The following is a 22,222-nucleotide window of genomic DNA, read 5'->3' as shown; positions in this document are numbered from 1 at the left end:
GGGGCAGGTGGGCACTGGCGGTCAGGGCTGGGGGCGGGAACCCACAGGGCAGCCCGGACAGGGGAGGGGAGGTCCAATCTCATGACCAGGGTGCCCAGTACCCCTGAGCCTGGTCCCCCGAAGCCCCTCCGTGCCAGGCCACTGCTCCTTCCAAGAGCCCAGGTCTATACCTGGCTGTGGCTGGGGAGCGGGGAGGGCATGAGCACGGCCACTTTTGGCTCCAGGAAGATTTAATTACTCGAGGGCCAGGGCTGCCAGATGCAGAGAAGGCCGAGAGGCTGTCCCACCCCATGCCAGCGGGTGCCACTGGCAGGGCAGCCTGTGGAAGCCACGGTCACCTAGAGCCTGAGGAAACTCCGTCCACCTCCTCTTGCCTGAATACCCTTCCTGGTAGAAAGAAAAGGCAGAGATCCAGGCCAGGGCCTGGCAGGCCTTAGTCCAGTCTGGGTGCTGTCTCCCCTGCACAGTGAGGCCCTGGGCCAACAGCATCGCAGCAACTGGCGGGGACTGGCAAGGCCAACCACAACAGCAAGGGGCCATAACAGCCCCTTGGTCAGCACCTAATCCACGCTCAGTTCAATTTGGGGGTGCTAGAGCCAGACTGCCGGGGTCTGCCACTGACAGCAGCCCTGAGACCTAAGGCATCTCACTGTTCACGTCAGTACAATGGGACGGATGGTGCTCCGCGCCCCTGGCGCTGGGAGGATTCTGTACTACAGGACAGCGCTCAGCAATGTCTCAGGGGCACGGGGAACTGCCGAGGTGCTGCTGCTCTCAGGACTAGTCTCCTGGCTTCACAACCTGTCATAACCAACTGCTCGTCCCAATCCCTGCTGTGGGTCAAGGTGTCCCAGGCAGTAGTCAAACCGAAACCTAAATTAACCTGGCAGAATCTGGGCATAAAGAAACACTGCAAAGCCCAGACAAGTCCCGAAGCGGCAAAACCACGTCGTCCACGCTCATGTTGTGAGCCGGCCAGGGGGCTGCCGCCTCGCTGGTGTTCCTGCCCAGCAGCCAGGCGCTGTGTCTGAAGCCCGCCCACCCCACTCCTCCCAGGGCCAGGATCTCACATTCCAGCTGACCTGCAGTGCCTCTGTGGGCTGCAATAAAAATTCCTAGACAGGTAGTCAGGTAGGCAGACCCACAGGACGAGCAGAGAGGCCAGGCACAGAGTGCCAGGTGCCCTCCCTGCCCCACACAAGTCAGAGCCAGGGGGCTGGGGAGTTGACTCCTCAACCTTTCCCCCCAGTTCTTGTAGGATGAGGCCCAAGTCCAGGATCTGAGACCTGGGTCCAGGAAAGTCTGCCAAACCGCAAGCCAGACAGGCGGCAGAACTTCCCCAACTCCTCCCCTCCCCGGGACTTTTCCTAGCAGTAACTGGGCAAAGGTGGGAGCCAGCAGATGGCAGGTGTAACTGTGAGACCTGGGGCCGGGACACACCTGAGCCCTTTTCTTCACTTGCTTCCAATTGCTTTTCCCTCTCCCCAGAGCTGAAAAGGTACATTAGGGGCCAGATAAGAAGTCACAGAACTATTCTGCAGAATATCCAGCCATGTCAGACATCGTAGACCAATTAAATTAAGGAGGTTTTTTTTTCATTACAAAAAGAGAACACAGAGATCTTGCTGAAATGCAGAGATCAAGATGCCACACAGCTGTGACCTGTGTGGTTACAGACACTCTGAGTCTCAGCAGGCTCTTCTGCAAGCCTTGTGAGGTGTCAGAAGAGCCCAGCTGAGTGCTGACAGGGCACCAAGGAAGCACTCAGTGAGGTGCTGGCTTCTCCATTATCAGCAGCATGCTGAGATTCAGGCCGAACCCCCATCACCAGCCGGGAGCACCTCTGAGCTTTCTGTGCAGGTGAGGACGGGAGGCCCTTCTCTGTCCATACCTCCCCACCTCCCAGCCTTGTAGCAGGGCCACAGCCTGAGCCACAGAGCTCTATCCCCCACTTTCCTGAGGGCAACATGACCCTGTGACCTTGATCTCATTAGAATCAAGTTGACCCTGACCTTTGAATAGCTGGGTGACCTCAAAAGGCCAAGGAGCAAAGTGCTTCCGCCCTGCCAGAGGAGCTGTGGATCTATGCCTGCTGATTAAAGACCCACGAGGGGCTTGGGACACAGCTCCCAAATGTCACCCTCAGCCTTCTTGATTTTTGCCATACCCAAGTACCCCATTAAAGAACTAAAATTTGCCGGGCGTGGTGGTTCACGCCTGTAATCCAAGCACTTTGCAGGCCAAGGCGGGCGGATCACCTGAGGTCGGGAGTTCAATACCAGCCTGACCAACATGGTGAAACCCCATCTTTAAAAGAAAAATAAAAATAAATAATTTTTAAAAAGGGATTCAACTATAAAAATCTTAAAAAAAAAAACTAAAATTCTTAAATATTTTTCTTTTCAACTGAAATAAAAGTCAATTGGTTTACTTATTACTTAACCCGATCTTAAGTAATAACACTCATGAAACTGACAACGTGCTTGTTATATTTTGCCTAACATACATACATTCACGTGAGTAAGGAACTATTAAATTTTAATTGCCCATCCTTGTGCCATCTCCAATTTTCTCAAGGGCTACCATTTGCTTTGGGTTTGTAGATTTCTTGGAACTGACACGGGAGGTGGCTGGGACACAGGTGGGTGCATCAGGTTCCACATCCAGCCGAGACAATTACAAGTCATGCACCCTTGGGCAACTGACTTCTGCCCTCCGAGCCTCAGCCTCCCTGTCTGTAAAACAGGTCTAGTAGCTCTCGGAGGGTTGCATGTGGCGTCGTGCCTGGCACACGGCAGACACTTGGGAAATAAAAGTAAGGAGGTCCGTGTGGCCCTCACAACAGGTAGTCAGCACTGCTTCCACACACCCCATCTCATAGATGAAAAACAGGCCGGAGGGCCACAAAGCTGGCAAGTAAGCCTGCCGAGACTGTGACCTGGCCTCTGAGACAACAGCCACATTGCTGTGTTCTTTTTCTTCTACAGAGCATGCTGCAGTCTAGGGGACAGGGACCCTGCCTGTTAGCCCCACTGACTCCAATGAAGCCCTTCAAACACCCACCTCAGCAGCCATGCCCAAGCCCAGGATGGAAGCTCCACGCTGAGGTCCGCACCGTCTGGGAGGAAGGCGGCCTTGGCGTTTGCCACCTCTGAGTAACCACCTCCCCAAGACATGATTCACACCCGTCTGGGGTCACCCACATCCTCGTTCCCTGCAAAGGAATGCAGGCCAGGTGAGGCAGGCAGGCAGTTGCTCTGGGCTGGAGCCCAGCGAGGCTGGCATCAGTCAACCCAACCCCAGAGTTCCTGGAATCTGTCCCGTCTCCAAGGCTCTGCCTCCACCCTGAGCACCCTGGCCGTGGCTGGGACAGACACCCAGGTCTCTGGTACCCGTTATGGGCCCAGATTCCTCAGCCCCTTCACAATCCTTCAGCCCTGCTTAAAACTGCAGGCCTGGCCAGGCTTGGTGGCTCATGCTTGAAATCCCAGCACTTTGGGAGGCCAAGGCAGGAAGATCACTTGGAGTCAGAAGTTCAAGACCAGCCTAGCCAACATGGTGAAACCCTGTCTCCACTAAAAATGCAAAAATTAGCTGGGCATGGTGGCATATGCCTGTAATCCCAGCTACTCAGGAGGCTGAGGCAGAAGAATTGCTTGAACCCAGGAAGCAGAGGTTGCAGCAAGCAGAGACTCTGCCACTGCACTCCAGCCTGGGCAACAGAGTGAGACTCCGTCTCAAAACAAACAAACAAAACTGCGGGCCTGTGGTTCACATCCACAATGCAATGCTTCTCAAAATAAAAAGAAGCCACCATCAACACATGCGACAACACAGGTGCATGTCAGTCACCGAGGAGCCAATCAAAAACCGTGAACATACAGAATTATTCCATTTACGCAACATCTACAGGAGAAAAACGTCATCTGTGATGATCAAATCCATAGCGCCACTGCCTCTCGGGGCAGGTGCAGTCCCAGCCTGGGAAGGGAGATGAAAGATCCCAGACCTAAACCTGGCCACGGCTGCATATACATGCTGGCCCAAACCCATCACACCGCACACCTATGATCAGTGTGCATTTTCCTGTCTGTAAATTCCACGTCAGTAAACACGTCACAGCAGAGGGAGACACAGGTTTCTAAGAGAAGAGGAAAGGTAGCCGAGCCGCCTGCGGGGGCCCTTTGCAGTGTCTCCCTTCTTCCAGCAACCTGGGGGTCCTCCTCATGGGTTCTGCCCATTTTATGGGGAAGACAGGTGAGGAGAGCGCAGAGAGGGAGAGAGGAATGAACCTATGCTCACCGGGGGCTGCAGGGGCATGAAGAAAACCTCATGTCCAGAACATTCCCCTTCGACCTTGGGCTTGCCAGTGCCCTGTTCTCATTTTCAGTGATTCTCCCTTTCACTCTGGCTAAGGTGCCTTTGAAGATGCGATTCCACCACCCCCGGGAGAAGCAGAACGCAATGCATAGGTTACCGAGAACCCAGAAGGTAAGGTTGGGCCGGCTTCAACCTGAAGCCCACGTTTAAGGTTGTGTCCAGCCAGGAACAGGGGGCAAAAAAGAGCCGGGATGCTCAGAGTCCAGCCTGATGCTGGTGAAACCATACGCCCGGTTGGTTTGCCCCTCCAGTGTCTTTGGCCTGAACTAGGTGATGCCTGCACTCCCACACCTGTGGGATGCCTGCCTGTCCGAGAGCAGGCACACAAGGTGCAGGGCGCACGCACAGAGCCACTGACATGGGGTCCTTACAGTGAGAACACTATCAGCAGCGCTCCTCTTTTTTATTTTGTTTTGAGACAGAGTCTCACTCTGTCACCAGGCTGGAGTGCAGTGGCATGATTTCAGCTTACTGCAACCTCCGCCTCCTGGGATCAGGCGATTCTCCTGCCTCAGCCTCTTGAGTAGCTGGGATTACAGGCACTCACCACCAGCACAGCTAATTTTTGCATTTCTAATGGACATGGAGTTTTTGCATTTCTAATGGAGATGGAGTTTCACCATGTTGGCCAGGCTGGTCTTAAACTCCTGACCTCAGGTGATCCAGCTGCTCGGCCTCTCAAAGTGCTGGGATTACGGGCGTGAGCCACCTGGCAGTACTCCTCTGTTTAGCGCCAGAAGGACTTTGTGGCTGAAGAGTGGCCCGAGTTTCCTTTTCCCCCTCACCAGACCTCAACTTACCTATCTGCAAGCTTGGGGCTGGGGGCAGCCGAGCGTGCTTAACTCTGCCACACCAGGAATTAGCTGGGCAGTTTTAGGAAATCTGGATGGCCTGACCCCCTCCCAGAGGCTCTGATGTAGTGGGTCTGGGTGCAGCCACAGCCCCTTGGGTGGTGTGAATGTGCAGCCAGGACTGAGAACTGCTGCATTTTAAGGCTAGAGAGTCCTCCAGCCCAGATGTTCTCTGGACTCTCTCTTCTCCCCTTCTAGGGAGCTCAGAACCTGCCCAAGCACCCCACTGGTCACAGGGACCACTTTCTCCCTTCAGCAGCAACCTGTTAGCAGACAATTTCTGCTCGCCACCACTCTGAGCCACAGGGATCGCTGCCCAGCCCCCTTCCAAGGAGGGAGGTGTGCGGAGGATGGGGGGAGGAGGAAGGAGCAGGGCCCCCAGCCAGCCACATTCCTTTAACCGAGTGACAGGTGGTTCTGAGGCTCACGGGAAAGTGGGCTCGTCCCTGCCTAGGAGCGAAGCACAGGCTTCAGGAAGAAAGAGGTATGAGCCTGGGTGCCCCTGGGGCTACAGGAACACGAGGAAAACCTCGTGTCCAAAACTTTCCCCTTGGACCCCAGGCTGGCCAGCGGTCCTGCTTCTCTGTGACTCTCCCTCCCTGTCGTGCCAAGATACCGCAGCCCAAGCTCAAATCCTGCTCTGCGGTGTGCTGGGTGATCCCTGGCAAGTGACTTAGCTCCGTTTCTCCATGCGACGGGGTTGCCATGAGGATTAATGAGACAGGGTGTGCAAAGTGCTCTGTGAGCACCTGCTGCTGTTAGCAGGAATCGCTCGGGTTCAAAAAGCCACGATTTCACAGGCAAGAAACCAGAAAAACAACCAAGAAGACAAAGTTGTTGGGTGTCAGGTTCATTCCCTAAATACTGACTGCCTCCCGGATTCTCCTGTTTCTCGTCCTTGTTCCTGAACCCCACTGTCAACTCCCCTCTGAGTCTATTTTGGGAAGAGGATCCAGAGACCATTGTCGCTAAAGTGAAAGGGAATGCAGCCAAGTGCTCAGAGCAGAGCTCAAGCCTTCCGCAGAGAGAGGCTGGCAAAAGAAAACGGAGGCCTCTATGCACGTTCCTGTTTGCACCCTGATTTTAAAGAAAACTGACATATCTTCAAGGAACCAAGGAGTAATGCTTACTCGGACAGAGCGTGCTCTTGGGGGAGCCTTGCTCGTGGAGTCACACTTGGATGCTGCTTCATTACAGTGCTGGGAGGTTCCTGCCACAGGCGGCTGAAGTGTGGGGCTGGGCCATCCACAGCTGGGGAATGTCCTTAGAACTCATGGAAGGAACTGCCTTGGGACTCACACAGAGTGACGAGGAGGAGCAGACGGGATTTGGTCCTGATGGCTGCATGCACCAGGATTTCTGCAGCCCCACTAGTCTTTCAGTCAGCCATTTCTCTGCACAACTTCCAGTTTTCCCCAAAAGGATCATCCACATCCTGAAGGCCAACAGATGTCATCACTCAAGCCCTGTCTGAACCCCGACTGAGAGCAGACACCGGGAGTACCACCTGGGTGAGGACCCGAGCCGGCAAGGGTGGAGGGTGCAATTGATTAGCAATGTCTGTCACGGACAGCAAGTGGGGGATGCTGGATCGAATGCCATGCACTCAACTCCCCTGATCTATACTTTGAAAGTCACCAGGCAGCTCAAAAAATACTGGCTGGAGTCTCCTCCAGTGAACTTTCTCATAGTCATCCAGCCAGCAGCTAGACAGACAGGCTTTGTACTTGGCCCTGAGCTAGGAGCTGGAGGTTCAAAACGACCTGAGCCAGGCCCTTGTTTCCCGATGCAGAGTGGAGGAGACAGTGGAGCAATGGAAATGGGAACCAACCAGAGAAAGCACTGCAGGGAGGAAATACCCCACAGGAATACATATTCCTCTTGCAGGCAGAGCCTAGATCTACACAGACGATCGGAATTTTGACTCATAATCACACCTCTGGGCCATGTGGTAAGCAATGCTGATTACCCTCTAGACAGGAGGGCAGGGACACTTTAGGACCAAAGCAACTAATAAAATAAGGCAAAGCAAGTGGCACCATGTGTAAGTTCACACAGTGGAGAATAATGCTAAGACCTACCAACTGCAAACCTCTAATGATTGTCACTGTTAGAGAAATGAGTGGGGAATGAGGCAGTGACTCCCTTACACATAAGCCTAAACATTTAAACATTTGTTTCATGGTAGGTCCAGCTGATAAACTTGTTAAAGAAGCCACATTCTCTGCATCTGTGGCTTATGACTTGAACCATCTCTCCGGGTTTGGTGTGGGTATCCCTCCCACGTCAGCCTGCTCAGACCTCAAGATTCATAAACATGGGGAGAGATGCACCATAGCTAGGAGTACATTGAGCTGTGATCTAATGATCGACAGCAGCAAATGGAGTGGTGTTTAAAGGTTGGTCGCTGTTGTTCCATCGGTTATATTCACCCATGTAATTGACACGCTCTCCATCATCTCAATAGACCCGCCTCTTTCTCCCGTATCATAAGCAGATTAGAGAAACAGTTTCTTCCTATGGCCATGACCCCACTGGCTTCTAAGCTCAGCCCCATATGCATCAGCCCTGGCTCACCACGATGGCATCTGAAATGACTCAATAAGGAGGAGGCACAGACACCAATAAATGAATCACGCCTTCCGCAAGACCAAACCTTTGGCTTTTACAGACACCAATCACAAAGTAGAAAGAAAAGAACAAAGAAATTACTCAGGGTGTTTGCGCAAAGTTGATTCAGAGGTTTATAGAATTATTACCGACTAAATTGTTTTTAGGAAGGCAATTAGAGCTCTGGCCAGCTACAGACATCAGCTCAGCCCGGTGAGGGGAATCTGCAGAACAGGCGGGGCGGGCACCGAGTTCCTGCAGGGTTCCCAGACCTGCGCAAAGCTCCCTGGCTTCGCTTTCCACCTTCTTCTGGAAAGCTGCTTCGGACCCTGTAGAAATCCTGAGAAGTGAGCATGTGCATACAGAAACACACACAGGCTTGACTAAAGTCCCTGTATGTATTCACTTTTACTTTTTATTCTTTAAATGTAGCGGTCATAAGAGTACACTGAGATTCTCCCTTCTCTGGGAGTTTGAAGCACATCGCTGATCACAACCAAACTCTCACGCCATCTCTCAATTGACTTCCACGAGGTGTTTCAGATCGAAGCTCTGTTGCCTGCTGTATAACGCAGGGTGATGAAGAAAAGGCATTTGCTGTGGCCCCATGCAAATTCTGAGTCTCCCTAAAGGACGTGTGACCTCTGGGATGAAATCACCACACAGGGTTCAAACTGAATGTTGTTGTCTGGGCATCTGAACCTTATGGGCCAGCTGTGCAGTCTGTGGCGTCACCCACATCACGGATGTGCAAGCCCAGTGGGCAGCTTGATTCGAGAGAGGGTCAACCTGAGCTCCGCCCAGCTCACACTCTCGGCAGCCGTCCCGCTTACCACCAACCCCTACTCACCGTCAGCACCCTCGTGGCCATTTATGGAGCATCTACTAGGTACTAAGCCCTGTGTTAGGTGCTTAAAGGCTATTTATTTAATCACCCCCACACCGTAATTATAAATCCCAGTTTATAGATGAGGCAGCCAAGATCGGGGAGAGTAAGGGGCTGACCAAGGACTACATACATACAAAGGGTCTGGGCTCTGAAACGCCCCTGGACCTCGCCACAGTCTCTCTCCCTACACAACTACCAGCTGCCAGGACTGCCCCATGGGCTGAGCAAGGTGAGTGGGGTGCAGGGCAGTCTTTTGGGATCCGGTCTAGATGAGCAGAGGATAACCAGGCAACTGAGACCAGTTGGTGCTGAAAACCACCTGGGGGAAAGAGCAGTTTGCATTGCTCAACATTTCTGACAAAGGGATTCAGCTTCCCACTTGCTGCTCAGGACAGAGCCTGGAAAATCTGATTTCATCTGCCCTGGGGGAACCCAGGGCAAAGCCAGGAGAAGGTCAGGCTCACCTGAGCTCACCCTGCGGCACACCTGTGGGAGGTGGGGTGCCCACGGCAGGCTCCATCAAGGCACCTCAGAGAGGCCTCCTGGCCTGGGTGGTTGGAACTCACACATTTAGACAGTCCATATTGTACATATATCATACACAAAATACAGATATATATTGTATATATGTAAAGATACGTGGCTTTAAATTTTAAAAAAATCCTTTTTTAATCTTAACCACTGACACTCAGACAGATTCATGGCTGGGTTTGTCACTTTCACGCTCTCCAAGCCATCGATGGAACTGGTCCCTCCTGGAGACCTTAAGGACCAACAGAGATTCTTCCACTCCTGATACTGATGCGACCCCCACACTGGGAATCCAGGACAACCCATCAATGACAACAGAGGCTGACAGCTGCCACTGACAGATCCCATCACAGGCCCATGCTTTACGGAGCGTGTTCGGGGGAACAGGGAAACTGAGACACACAACAGCTCCACTTTCACCAACTGTCAAAATGTGTATTGATCTATTTGGTGCCAAGATCATGCAACTTTTATCAATACAAATAATCACTTGCACAGCCACCTCCCCTGAAACCCCAAAAAGCCTACACTGGGGACAAAGGATACAGGACAGTTTCTTAAGACTTAAAAGGCAAAGCGGCACCTCGAACCTGGATGACTGCTAGCTGGTTCCAGCTGTAGCCATCCAGCCTGCGGGCCTGGCGCTGCTACCAAGGAAGATTGCAAGGTGCTTCTTGGTAATGGTGAGGACTTGGTTTGTGGCGGTCGCAGCAACCTTTATCCGGCATCCAGATCCTGAAGCCACGGGGTATTTTCAACTTGTTACCAATAATTAAAATTCTCTTTTCTGCCAGTAGAGCCAATTCCCAAGCCCACTGAAACAATCGCGAATGATTTTAGTTAAAAGACATTTAAAAAGAGGCCAGGCATGGTGGCTCATACCTGTAATCCCAGCACTTTGGGAGGCCGAGGTGCACGGATCACCTGAAGTCAGGAGTTCAAGACCAGCCTGGCCAAAATGGCAAAACCCTCTCTCTACTAAAAGTACAAAAAAATTATCCGGGTGTGATGGCTCAGGCCTATAGTCCCAGCTGCTTGGGAGGCTGAGGTACGAAAATGGCTTGAACACAGGCGGTAGAGGTTGTGGGGAGCTGAAATCACACCACTGCACTCCAGTTTGGGTGTCGGAGTGAGACTCCATCTCAAAAAATAAAGCAATGTTTAAAAAAAAGAAAAAAAAGAAAGACATCAAAAAAAAGAAAGAAAGAAAATCAGACTATACTTCCCAATCTTCCGGACCTCCTTATTAGTTTATGTCAGGTACCGATTCCAAGCCGCCTTTCTTCCTACCCCCATCCCCATGAGCAACAAATTCGTACTAGAACGTGCTGGAGCATCAGGAGTAGCCGACCACCACCCGATTCGGCGAAGCTGAGCCACAATAGCTGCGTAGCTCGGTTCAACATGCGGCATCTCAACATCACCTCCAAGCAAACTCCACCTTCCTCCATGAGGGGAATAACCCCAAAGCATTCCCAGTCTGAAGTCAGTGTGTGCCAAGAACCACCCTAGGAATTCTTCCGGGGGCCTGAGGCAAGCGCTGGCAATGCGTTTTTCCATCAGATGCCCTCAGTAGGACTGAAGCCATCACTGTGAAACCCCGGCCACCCAGGACAACTGGAGCGGGCGCAGGGGAGGTGGGTCCACATTGACTTCTGTACCTACCCCTTGGACCCGGAAGAGAGGGCAGGTAGGAAACTCGGGCACAGCTCCCTGCCCCAAACAGCGGAAACTTTGGAGCACTAAAAATCACACTGTGTGCCAGAGATGCTTTTCATGTAACAGTCTTGACAATCCCATAAAACAGATGTCATTCTTCCTTCCACTTTACAGAGGGTCAACTGGAGGCTTGGGAGGATACCACCCTCACCCCCAAAATGAAGGTCTTCAAAGCCTGTATCTTGACCCTAAGAATCTGGAATCTCTTAGAAGTTCACCTGCCCACTTCGTCCCTGCACCCAACGCATATGAGGCTCCTACCACATTTGGTGACAACCAAGAAAACAACCCATCGGTGCTCAGCGCCTGCAGGGAAAGCAGAAGAGGCATAGCTAACGACACAAAGATTCGACTACTGCCATGAAAGGCGCAACAGGAGGAAGGCCAGGGTGCTCCTGGGCCCCAAACAGGTCGCCAGGCTGGGGGTCTCACTAGGCGAGGCCCTGGGGGTGCCCCTGAGTGTGGCCTCTCAGCCTCCCTTCTTTAACCTGTCTCCGTATAAGAGCAGCAGCTCGCAGAGGGCAGGGATTTGCCTGTGTTGTTCCCTGATGTTCTGCAGCCCCAGGAACAGCGCAGGAGGCCAGAGGTGCGTGGCAAACGGTGCTGAACGCTGAGCCCCTGCGGAGGCTGTGTCTAGTGATGCCCCCTATCCAGTCTACATTTGATTCTCTGGGGAACATTCCCCAGCTGCTTCCTAAGCTCCTGCCGCGACATCCGTTGGTGCTGGCGTGTAGAGAAGCATAGAGGAGCTGGAGACAGAGACACCGGCCCCTCTTGCAGCCTGACAAGGCACATGTGTTTCGGGGAGACACTTCCAGTGAACATCAGCCAGTGTCTTGCCAGAGTAGAGCAGACCCAATTGCTCTGAGGGGTGGCCAATTCGTATGTGCTCTTCCCTAACAAATGGTCCAATACGGGCTTGCAGTCTTGGAATCCTAAAATACCACTGCAATGGCCAGTCCTGCAAAGAAAGCCCTGGAGCTCAGGAGGTCGGTGTGTGGGAGAGAGAGCCTGGGAGGGTGGGTTGCAAGGTCAGAGAAGCTGGGTTTGAATCCCAACGGAGCATCAGTTCCTGGCTGTGTGACCCCGAGCGAGTATCTTACCCTCTCTGATCCTATTTTTGCATCTGCAAATTGGTGCAATAGCTCTCTCAGGGTTGTTCTGAACACTGAAAAAATGCGTCACTAATACCTGGCATATAATAATCTCTTCACATCCAACTAGGAAAAAGAGCAGAAGCAAAAGAAATCCATCAGTCACCCGGAAAAGAGAAACGAGAAGCCATCCTGCAGCTCTTGGATAGCCTGGGGATGCCCCCAAGCTCTTGCAGGCCCACCCCAGGTGCCGAAGCCCCTGCCCCGCCTGGCAAGTCATTCTCGGATTTTTCCCACGTTGTTGACAAACAGTTCTACCAGTGCCTGACAAGACCCTGATGAGACCCCTGAGGTGTCAAGGTTTGGCTTTGTAGTGTCATCCAATGGGAAAATGAGGTTGACTGTCAGTACTCATCTTTGTCATGGCTTCACAACGGGGTGCAGCCCAGCAGCCCACCCTGGGGAGACGGCAGGGAGGAGTGCTCGGAGCAGAAGTGAAACTGAAGACTGGCCCCTCCCCAGCCCTCCTACCCTGCTGCACCTGTTGGTGGAGGTGGGAGAGATCAAAGCCTCTATTTTAATGGTTTGTCCCCACATACACTCACCTGTTAAAATTTTCAGTTGATCCTCAAAAAAGAGAGCCACAAACTATCAGAAGCTTCCAGGCTTTCTGCTCCCAGGTTAGGCTGTCTTAGGACTTGGACCCAGTGGTGCTTCTGGACATCAGGGCGGTGTTGACCTCACACCTCCAGTTGTGTGCCTTGCTTTGTACCCCCTCTTCCACCGTCTGTCCACCAAGCCTGGCAGTGGATTAAGGGAACCCTGCTGGCAGGCCTGAAGAGACCGTCTGGGGCCTCCTGGGCCAGTAGCTGGCACGCTGGGGTCATTGCCAGCCAGGTCTGTGGTGGCCCTGGCAAGGACAAGGAGTATCACACAGATAGTCAATTACCTCCATGTTCAAGGCCATGGGCCACAGACGGGCCTGTTGATTCCAACTTTCCCAGCCAGTCCGAGGATGGGCGACCATTTTCTAGTGAAGGCCTTCTCATCATTAGGCACTCTGTTAGAGAGTGACCACGAGGGAACCAGGCAGAACACACCATCGAGTCCAATCGCCCCCGCCATCATCACCAGCCCACACCACCAGCTCCCACCTCCACAAACACGCAGCTGCACCAGACACCAGGCGACACACGGCCAGAATCTCTCTCAATATTCTTGGCCCCCTCAGCACAGGGGCCATTGTTGCCCCACTTTATAGACCCATGAGGTGACAGTGAAGGGCGACACAAAGGCATGCAGCCAGCAAGTTTTGATGCCTCCATCCCTCTGGCCCTCAGCCACACTCCTAACTCACCCACAGCAGGGCAGGTCACTTGATGGGACAGATGGGGTCTGCCGGCAGGTTCTGTGGGGCCTCTTGGTGATGGGGGGAACAAAAGGAACTGCCAGCACTTAAAACCCAGGAGTTTCATGTCAAAATCTAACTGTTTGGCTGTCCTGGGATGGAAAGATCCGGCGCAGGGCCCACGTGGCAATGATGGGCTAAGCAGCGGCCACAGTGCCTTTAAACTGGACCCTTGCCCCCGGTTCCCCGAAGCCCACCCCAAAGACAACTGAGTTTGCTTCCCCGAACCATGCTCCCCCAGCCTCCAGGAGCCCCTGGCACAGCACGGTACCGTCCTCGTTGCTCCAGAGGGTGCATGAAGAGCAGGCCTGCCTCCCGCACAGCTCCCGCACGTGCCCCAACCATGCGCGTGTTACGCAACACCTTGTAAAAAGCAAAAAATGGGCCCTCAGCTTCAATCTCCCCCTCTCAGCATGTGCACCGTATAGAACCCAGTGCTGGCAGCAGCACAGCCTCTGAAATTCACTGTGTAAGAGTTCCTTCTCTTTGGTTAGGATCCCAGACACCCGGGTGCCTGCAAACTTGGTCTCTGGATGCTAAGACCGAGAGAGAAGGCCACCCCAATCCTCAGGTTTGGACCCTGCCACCAAGCACCCTCCCCTGAACATTTTCTGGCTTTTATATTATTGACCAGACCATAAACATTTAAACCCCCTGGCCTTGGGCCAAGATGGGAGTGGAAATGGTGGGGGCAGGCATGGGGGCACACCTGAGCCCACGGCTCTGGGGCCATTTGGTGGTGGGTGCATCTTGCAGCATGGAGGCTGCCTCGGGGCTCCTGAGGGAGGCAGCTCTGCTGTAGGCACGTCCAGCCTCCACTGACGTGACAGCCTCCCTTCTCCTGGGCAGCTGCACACACGGCTCGTGCCTTCATTTTGAAAGAGAGGGCATACATTTGCACCTCTCACAGGGGAGAGTGTGCACTCTTCCCCCTTTTCTTCTTACATGCCCAGAAGTTTTAACCATTCCCCACCCAAAGAGAAGGGGACCGGAAAGACAGAGGGGTAGAAGCTATGTGTACATCTGTATGAACGCGTGTGCGCACGTGTGTGTGTCTGCACGTGTGCGCATGCAAGCACCCACTCAGGCATGTGTGTGTTTGCACAGGAACGATTAGTTATTTTGTGTCTTGATAAACGCTAAGCTCACCCTGACCCTGGGTCACACTAGGCAGGGTAGCCGTCTTAACCCAGACCTCCTGGGAAGCTGAGGCCAACTGTCTGACTTAAGATTTGGGCCACAGAAATCAACTCCCTTAATAACTCCCTTATTGCACCACGACCTAAAACCCAGACAGTCGGAAAACCTGCGGGTGAAAAGCCCCAGGGTTTACAGGGCCCACAGGGGAAAATAGCCGGTGCTAGACGTCTATATTTTAACCCCAATCCTGAAACGTCAGCTTTCACGGATGCCAGGGTCTCTCTTTATAAACGCAAATCCAAGATGAAAACAGGAAACCTTCATCAAGTGGAAGCCCCTATCTTTCCCCCATGGCACAAAACAGGCACTCATTAAAAGTTGAGTGGATGAGTGGCTGCAGGGTGACCACAGGCCTGCGCAGGGATGATGTCCGAAGGGAACTGAGGGTCATCTCCTGGCAACCCAGATGCTGCCCTCTGGCCCCCAAGCCCATTAGGAGAGACCGCTAATTGATTAAACAGTGGTTCCCAGCAAGGGGCATGATGTCTGGACACATTTCTGGCTGTCACACTGGGAGAGGGGTGCTGGTATCTAGTGGGTGGAGGCCAGGGGTGCTGCTTACACCTTACAGAGCCCAGCACAGCCTTCCCCCCCCCAACAAAGAATTACGCCGCTCAGAAAGTCACAGTGCCAAGGCACTGTCTCTACACCCTCACTTGATTCAAGCGTCAAACAGCATGTGCCAGGCGAGCCCATGGAAACCTGGGTGTCCTGTGAGTTTCTGACGTTTTCTCATTTTGTTTGGAACAGGTTGGAGAAAAGGAATCAGAGGCTGGGTGACTCTGGCCATGGGTGGTGTTAAAAAGGCAGCCATCACTGTAGATGCCACCAGAGATGGGCCCAGGGCAGGGGCACCTCCCAGGACCCTTGGGAAACGCCTGCCACGTGAGCAGACACCCCATGGCCCCAGGTTCAGTCTGTCCCAAGGGCTAACTTAGCATCCATCTGGCCCCGAAAAGTTTGAGGCAACAGCCGGAGGAGAAAGGCCAGGGGTGATCTCTGAGATGCAGCAGGGCTGAACGAGGTAGACGAGAATGCTGGGAAAAGTGGGTGCCAGGAGTTCTTTCCTCAAAAGTAGCTGCATCAAGCTCCCGGCTGTCACTCATGCTGCCTGCTTTAATCCCAAGACCCCCGGCTTTTTAAAAGAAAGACTTTTCCCATGGGCATGTTTTGGGAACGCTGGATTCCCACCAGATAGCAACCTCATCCCTTGACTCTCAAAAAAATAGGGCCCCAGGAGTGTCCTGTTCCACATGAGCCCACTGCATTCAGCATCCTGAGAGGAGACATGGTTCCCAGGGTACAAAGGGGCTCTGACAATTTCCCTCAGCCCGCAATTTCAAGGGGGACCTGCTCTGGGGACCAAGTTCCAAATTCAAGAGTGTGTGCGGTCCACGAGAAACACCCTGGCCTGGGGGTGGTGTGGGTTTTGGACCTCGGGCAAAACTTTCCACAGTGGACTTTCCTCATCTCTAAGCCAGGGATGTGAAACCCAAGCTTGCCTAGGGTCTTCTCAGGTCAGAAATTTGGGGTAGCTGCAGACCACACAGGGGAACCGGCAGTGGGTGGGAAGTCTGGTCCAGCCCGAAGACCTCCAGCCAGGCTCAGTGGGGCAGAGACCCTATCTTGAAAGACTGTAGAATTTCAGATTTCATCCACCATAGTCTCATTCTTCAGATGAGGAAAGTGAGGTCCGTCGTGGCTTAAGGACCTAGCAAGGTCAATTTCCTTTCGCCGAAAAAAGGTATCTTACAGGCTGCGCCCAGTGGCTCACGGCTGTAATCCTGAGTCACCTGAGATTGGGAGTTCAAGACCAGCCTGACCAACATGGAGAAACCACGTCACTATTTAAAATACAAAATTAGCTGGGTGTGGTGGTGCATGCCTGTAATCCCAGCTATGTGGGAGGTTGAGGCAGGAGAATCGCTTGAACCCGGGAGGCAGAGGTTGTGGTGAGCTGAGATTGTGCCACTGCACTCCAGCCTGGACAACAAGAGCAAAACTCTGTCTCATAAAAAAAACAAGGCATCTTACAGAATAGAAGCCACATGGACAACGCCTCAAAGCCCAGCTCCAAACCATCCATCATGTTCCAGTTGCAAACAACTCCCGGCATGCCCTGGATGAAAAACACAGCAGCCCCTACTAGTTAAAAGAAAAACCAAGTACTAACGTCTTTCCTTTCTTTTTCCGTTTCCTCCTTCCTTCCTATCTTTCAGTGTAAAGAAACTCCAGTAGACACCAGGCCTTACCACTTCCTCACCCGAGTCGTTAGGGGAAATCTGACACAGGCTTACAACAAACTGTTACAGTATACCTGCATTTTGAAGATTGGCAGTTTCCCTCCCGCCTTGCAGCTTTCTTCCAGTAAGTACAGGCTGTGTATACACAGCACAGGACTAACCCGGGCACCCAGGGACCAGCTGGAACAGGCTAGGGTTCCAGGCATTAACCCCAAAGGTCCCACTCAAAGGCTGCTGGGGGCAGCGGGGCAAAATGCAGTGGGTGACGTGCAAGGCATTTAACAAGAGGCCTTGATGTCAAGTAAAAACATCAGGAAGGACTGACGAGCCTAAGAAAGGACAGAAATAAGAACAAAGCTTTTTTTTCCCCGAAGTCCTGAACCATAAATAGAACAAGAGCAAAATGCTGCACTGTGCCCAGCCTTTGGAACAAGGGTGGCATAAGGATGTGTGTCCCTTGAGCAGGAGGTCCCCAAGGCAGCTTTCAAGAGTGAAGGGGGAAAAGTGAGGCAGCGAGGGCCCCGAAGCAGCAACCTATCTAAGGCAAGACTCTCCAAACATGTGCCAACGGATTTTAATAGCATCCTCGTGCATTTCATTAGCCTCCCGAGTTCACAAAGGGCCTCTGGGAAGGCAAGTCGGTTCCGCAAACGCTGGCTCTGGGCAGGTCCTCCTGGCACCTAGCTGGCCTGGCGCAGCGCAGCTAGGGTTGGGTCGGGAGAGAGCTTTCCATTCCAGGCTGGGAGAGAGTGTCGAGAGGTGGATGGACAGAAGGACCCACCACCAAAGCCCGGCCAGTCTGGTTATTTTTACCACTCAAAGCTCATCGTATAGCCTCAGTGGCCACAAACTGGCAGCCGCCTGCAGACACTCGCTTATGAGCCTCCCAGACACTGCCTTCATTCCACGGTGACTGCTTCTCAGCTCCTGGCCCCAGATACAGGCAGGTTTGCCCGAGCAGAGAAGGGCTATGTGCTTCACCGGGTGCTTCTTCGGGGTGGGGATGGGGAAACTAAAGCTCAGGGAAGCAAAAGGTCCCCAAAAAGGTGGGCTGGGGGACAGGGTGTAGGCTAGAAGCTAGAATCCAGGAGGTAGTGGTTCAATTCCCCACTCAACCAAATGTCCACCTTGGTGGGCTGTGTGTGCAGGAGGTGGAGAAATTACTTGTTTCAACTTTTGGGTGTCCAGGCTGCTGCACTGGTCACAAAGTTCAAAACCCCACTCCCCACTGTTGGTTCACTGACCCCTTTTAGGGCCAGGCGGTCCCAAACACAAACAGCCTCAAACTTTGACTCCTTTGTAACCACGGCGGTCCCAGCCAGACTGAACCAAGCTGTCCAGACAGAGGCTATTTATAGGTGCGTCGGGGACACAGACACTGGCACAATGACACACACACATTCAAGATCCACGCTGGGCCAGACGCACCAGCGCCAAGCCCTGGATTCAGACACCTGGACACACACGGTCCTCAGATCTGGCCCAACCAGTCCAGACCCCCGGAAAGACGCACACGCTGAAGAAAGGCACCCCGGCCCAGACTCGGGAAAGACACAGAGAGGCAGGACGACTCGGAGACACGCGCTCTCGGGCAAGACCTCGACTCAGACCCCCAAACGCCCCGAGAGACGCCGAAGACCCAGACAGAGTCACGCAGCCACGCACACTCCACAGACGCACGGACATCCACTCAGAGCCCGAGACACAGCGCCGCGAACACTCCCGACACACGCCCGGAGCCCCAGACACCTCGCAGACCAGACAGTGTCTCACACGCCCCTCCACCCCCGCCCAAAGTTGATAAAGAGCCGGCCTAATTGCTCCATCGCGACTGCCCCTTAGGGAAATAAAATGGAAACTTCACGGATCCGCCCGCCCCGGCCCTCCCGCGCCGAGCGCCGCCGCTGGGCCCCGGGTCCGAGTCCCGGCGGGCGGGCGGGGCGCGGACAGCCGGGGCCGTGCCAGGCTCACAGCGCCGCGGGACAAAGCCGGGCCGGCCGCCAGCTGCCGCGAGCCGGGAGGGCGCGCCCGGGGTGCGGCGGGCGCTGCCGGGGCGCAGGGCGTTCGGTCCGAGGGGGCGCGCTCGGCCCGGACCCCCGCCCGCAGCTGCGCCCGGACACAGGGTCCGAGCCCCAAGGAGTCTCCGGGGAGGGGGGCGTGGGGTCACTCACTGATCTCCATGCTCTGGAACAAAGAGCGTTTGCAGTTGCACGTGCAGGAGACATTGGGCTGCCCGGCGGCGGCGGCGGCGGTGCTGTTGACCCCCATCAAGCGGTGCATGGACGGCGCGGCGGCGCGGCGCGGTGCGCGGGGGGCGCGGGGGCGGCCGGGGGGGGCTCCGGCCGGCGCCCGGAGCCGGGGCCCCGCATGCAGGAGGCGCGCGGCGGGGGAGGCGCGCCCCGGCTCGCCGGGCTCGGGTCGCCGCCAAGTTACCGGGGCGCCGCTGGGCTCAGTGCGCGGGACCGCGCTCCTCGGCGCCCCCCACGGCCGCCCCTCGGCAGCCCCGGGGGCGTCAGCAGTGCTCTCCGGTGGCGTCCGGAGAATGGGCTGGCAGCGGGGCGCGCGCGGCCGCCGGGGCTGAGCCTCCGCCGCTAGCTTTCCCCAGCCGAGCGCCTCCGCCGCCGCCGCCGCCGCCGCCTCCTCCTCATTCAAGTCCAAGGAGATCGGGTTTCGCTCCGAGACCGCGGTCGGAGGCAGGCAGACGGTCTGACGTCAGCGCTAGACGGGGCTGCCGGTTCCCACCGCGCGGGGGCCGGGGAGGGGGCGCGCGCTGCGCCAATCCCCGCCGAGGTTCCCCCGCACCCCCTCCCAGAGCCGCGGGGCGGGGTGACGGGGAACGGGGCGGGCTCTTAAAGGGCCAGAGAAGGGCGGCCCACGTAGACCCGGCACCCGCGCAGCGGAGGAGGGGCGCTGTGCCTTCTCCCCAACGGGGGTCAGCTTGCAACGCCTGCCCGGCGCACGCCGGGGCCCGGGAAGCCGGACTCGGTGCCAGCCGCACGGGGCGGGTGTCTGGTGCGCCCTCCCCTCGCCCCCGTCCCTGGGTCCCTGACCCAGGCTTCTGGGGCTAGCCTATCTTCCGAGGAGCACAAGGTCCCTGGGGGCTCCGGGAAGGGAAATTGGAGAAAGCAGGAGGAAGCCCCCAGGATCGATCACCCATTTCCTGATTTCGCAGGAGACTGTCTGCCTTGAGTTCCGAAGGCAGCTCGGGGATCCTGGCCCACTGAACCCCCGAGCGCTTTCACCTGAACCGAAGGAGGGCTACCAGGAAAGACTGGAACTCGCGTAGACACGCCCGGAAGCCCTTGTCATGTAAATAGCTGTCGGGGACTGTTGTATTGTCGCTGCTCCAGCCGGCGGGACCTGGGGCGAATCCACACCCATTGTCTGCCGCCCGAGGGCCACCGGCTGCGTGCGCGGCTCTAGAGTCCTAAAGGGGTCTGAGCGGGAGGGATGTACTTTTATTTCATTAAGTTTTAATTACAGGAGTGCTGCAAGAACACATCCTTCTGGTTTAAAAAGGTATTAAAATATTACATAAGAGACCTCCCCTCCCTGGCCCACCTCCAGCCTCTTAAGAATTTGGTGGGTCGCCTCTTAGACACTTTCTCAAAGCTTCACTTATTTAACAAGCACTTAAGGAGCACCTACCTGTGCCAGGAACTTTCCAGATATTCACTCAACCTGACACCCACTCGGTGTGACCGAATATTACTAGCCCCATTTTACAGAGCAGGAAGCTGGCCAGGGAAGTCGCTTTCTGAAGGTCACACAGTGGTGGAGCCTGCGTTCCCACCCAGGACGCTTAGGTAGCTGCCTCTCCCTCTCCCCCACAGTCCTGGTTCTTTAAATATCCACATATTCCTGTAATGCCTGGAGTTTTCCTAATTAGCAGGGACTTTGTGGTGTGTGTTGGGAGCAAAAAAAGACTTTTAAAAATTATTGTTACTGTGTTTGTAATGGATTGGATAGAGAAGGAAAAGCTGGAATTTGGGAAGTGAAGGAGGCCTCGCGGGAGAACTCAGAGAAAGCCAGTGTGGGAAGTGGTTCCGAGGCACCTTACACAGCCACAGCCTCCAGAGCTCTCCCAGAAAGAACAGGAGACTTGTTCTGGGGAATTCAAGCCCAGGGATGTGGCTCAGGCTGGTCCAGGCTCTTTGGAGGAGTCCTCCAGCCCAGGAGGTTCAGAGGCAGTGACCGTCATCTTTTGGGAGAAGAAGCTCTCTTGGAGCCACAGTCAACACTAGGTCAGGACCCAGGCCCTGGCCCGGGAGTGGGGCAATACCCAGAGTCTACCTCAGATGGCACCCTGCTGTGAACCAGGCACCCTCAGCCCCTGCCTTGAGGAAGGGGCAATATCACCAGCATGACTTTCATCAGGGAAGATCTTGTTTTTGGCCTCTGCAACTTAAGAGAAAAGCTGGGGGGTCCTGAGCATCCCTTGGGGGGCACTGAAAATGCTGGCTGGGCCTGGAGATAACCCGTGGATCCCATTCATTTCTTAGGGTGAAGGAAGTCGTCACTACCACCCCTCCTTTCAGCCATTTCTTTATTCATTCAGTCAACAAACTCTGGCTGAGCTGCATCCCCGAGCTGGAGCATGGGATTCAGCCATGCCAGACACAGCCCCTGCCCTCCGGGAAGTCTCCGGAGACCTGGCAAGTCTGGCCGGGAGAAATCACACGTTGATTGTCTTGGAAGTGAGACGGCATTTACACAATGGAGGCTGCACCGCCAGCAGGCAAAAATAACCAGTTAATTCAGTGGATTAAAAAAAAAGCAAACCTACCCACAGCACTTGACCTCCCATTGATCTGTCTGTGACAACAGCCATAGCCACCGTTTACTGAGCGCTGATGGGGTCACCTGGGATTGACTTAGTGGTCTGTGGCGCTAGTTCCAAAGTTGATTCTGTCTGGAGAGAGAACACTGTCTGCAGTGTTCAGACCTGAGGGTCCGAAACAGAGGGTCACCCAAAGATGAGTGAGACAGAGCTGTGAGACCTCAGCTGAGTGCTTTCACCTCTCCAATCTCAGTTTCCTCTTCTGCAAATGGGGTGGCTTCATGGCACCTTCACGTGGTGTGATTGTGAAGAATGAAGGGATCGATGCCTTGCAGGTGGGGGAGAAGAGGGCTGGATACATCTTAGTCGTTACGTTATTTAATCCTCTTGGCAACCCTGGGAGGGAGGAACCACTATCATTTTATTTTACATTTTACAGGTGAGGGGAATGATGATTCCAGCACAGACAGGACCTCTGGCGGGGCAGTAGGAAAGGAGAGTGGCTTTGGAAGGAGCA

At 54.6% G+C, this 22,222-nt stretch overlaps 1 protein-coding gene across 1 annotated transcript in view; it reads right to left on the bottom strand.

Moving 5' to 3' along the window:
- The window catches only part of PMEPA1 (prostate transmembrane protein, androgen induced 1), a 65,128-nt gene extending 45,498 nt beyond the window's left edge, over window positions 1–19,630 (bottom strand). Inside the window, exon 1 of the mRNA XM_032257202.1 lies at window positions 19,097–19,630. Coding sequence (XP_032113093.1) covers window positions 19,097–19,205 — 109 coding nt within the window. The 5' untranslated portion in view covers window positions 19,206–19,630. The remainder of the gene's footprint in view (window positions 1–19,096) is intronic.
- Window positions 19,631–22,222: the final 2,592 nt, after the last annotated feature.

Source organism: Sapajus apella, unplaced genomic scaffold, assembly GCF_009761245.1.
Source record: "Sapajus apella isolate SASKATOON/1434 unplaced genomic scaffold, GSC_monkey_1.0 scaffold96, whole genome shotgun sequence".
In the NCBI taxonomy this organism is placed as follows: domain Eukaryota; kingdom Metazoa; phylum Chordata; class Mammalia; order Primates; family Cebidae; genus Sapajus; species Sapajus apella.
This window is presented reverse-complemented; position numbering and strand designations above follow the sequence as displayed.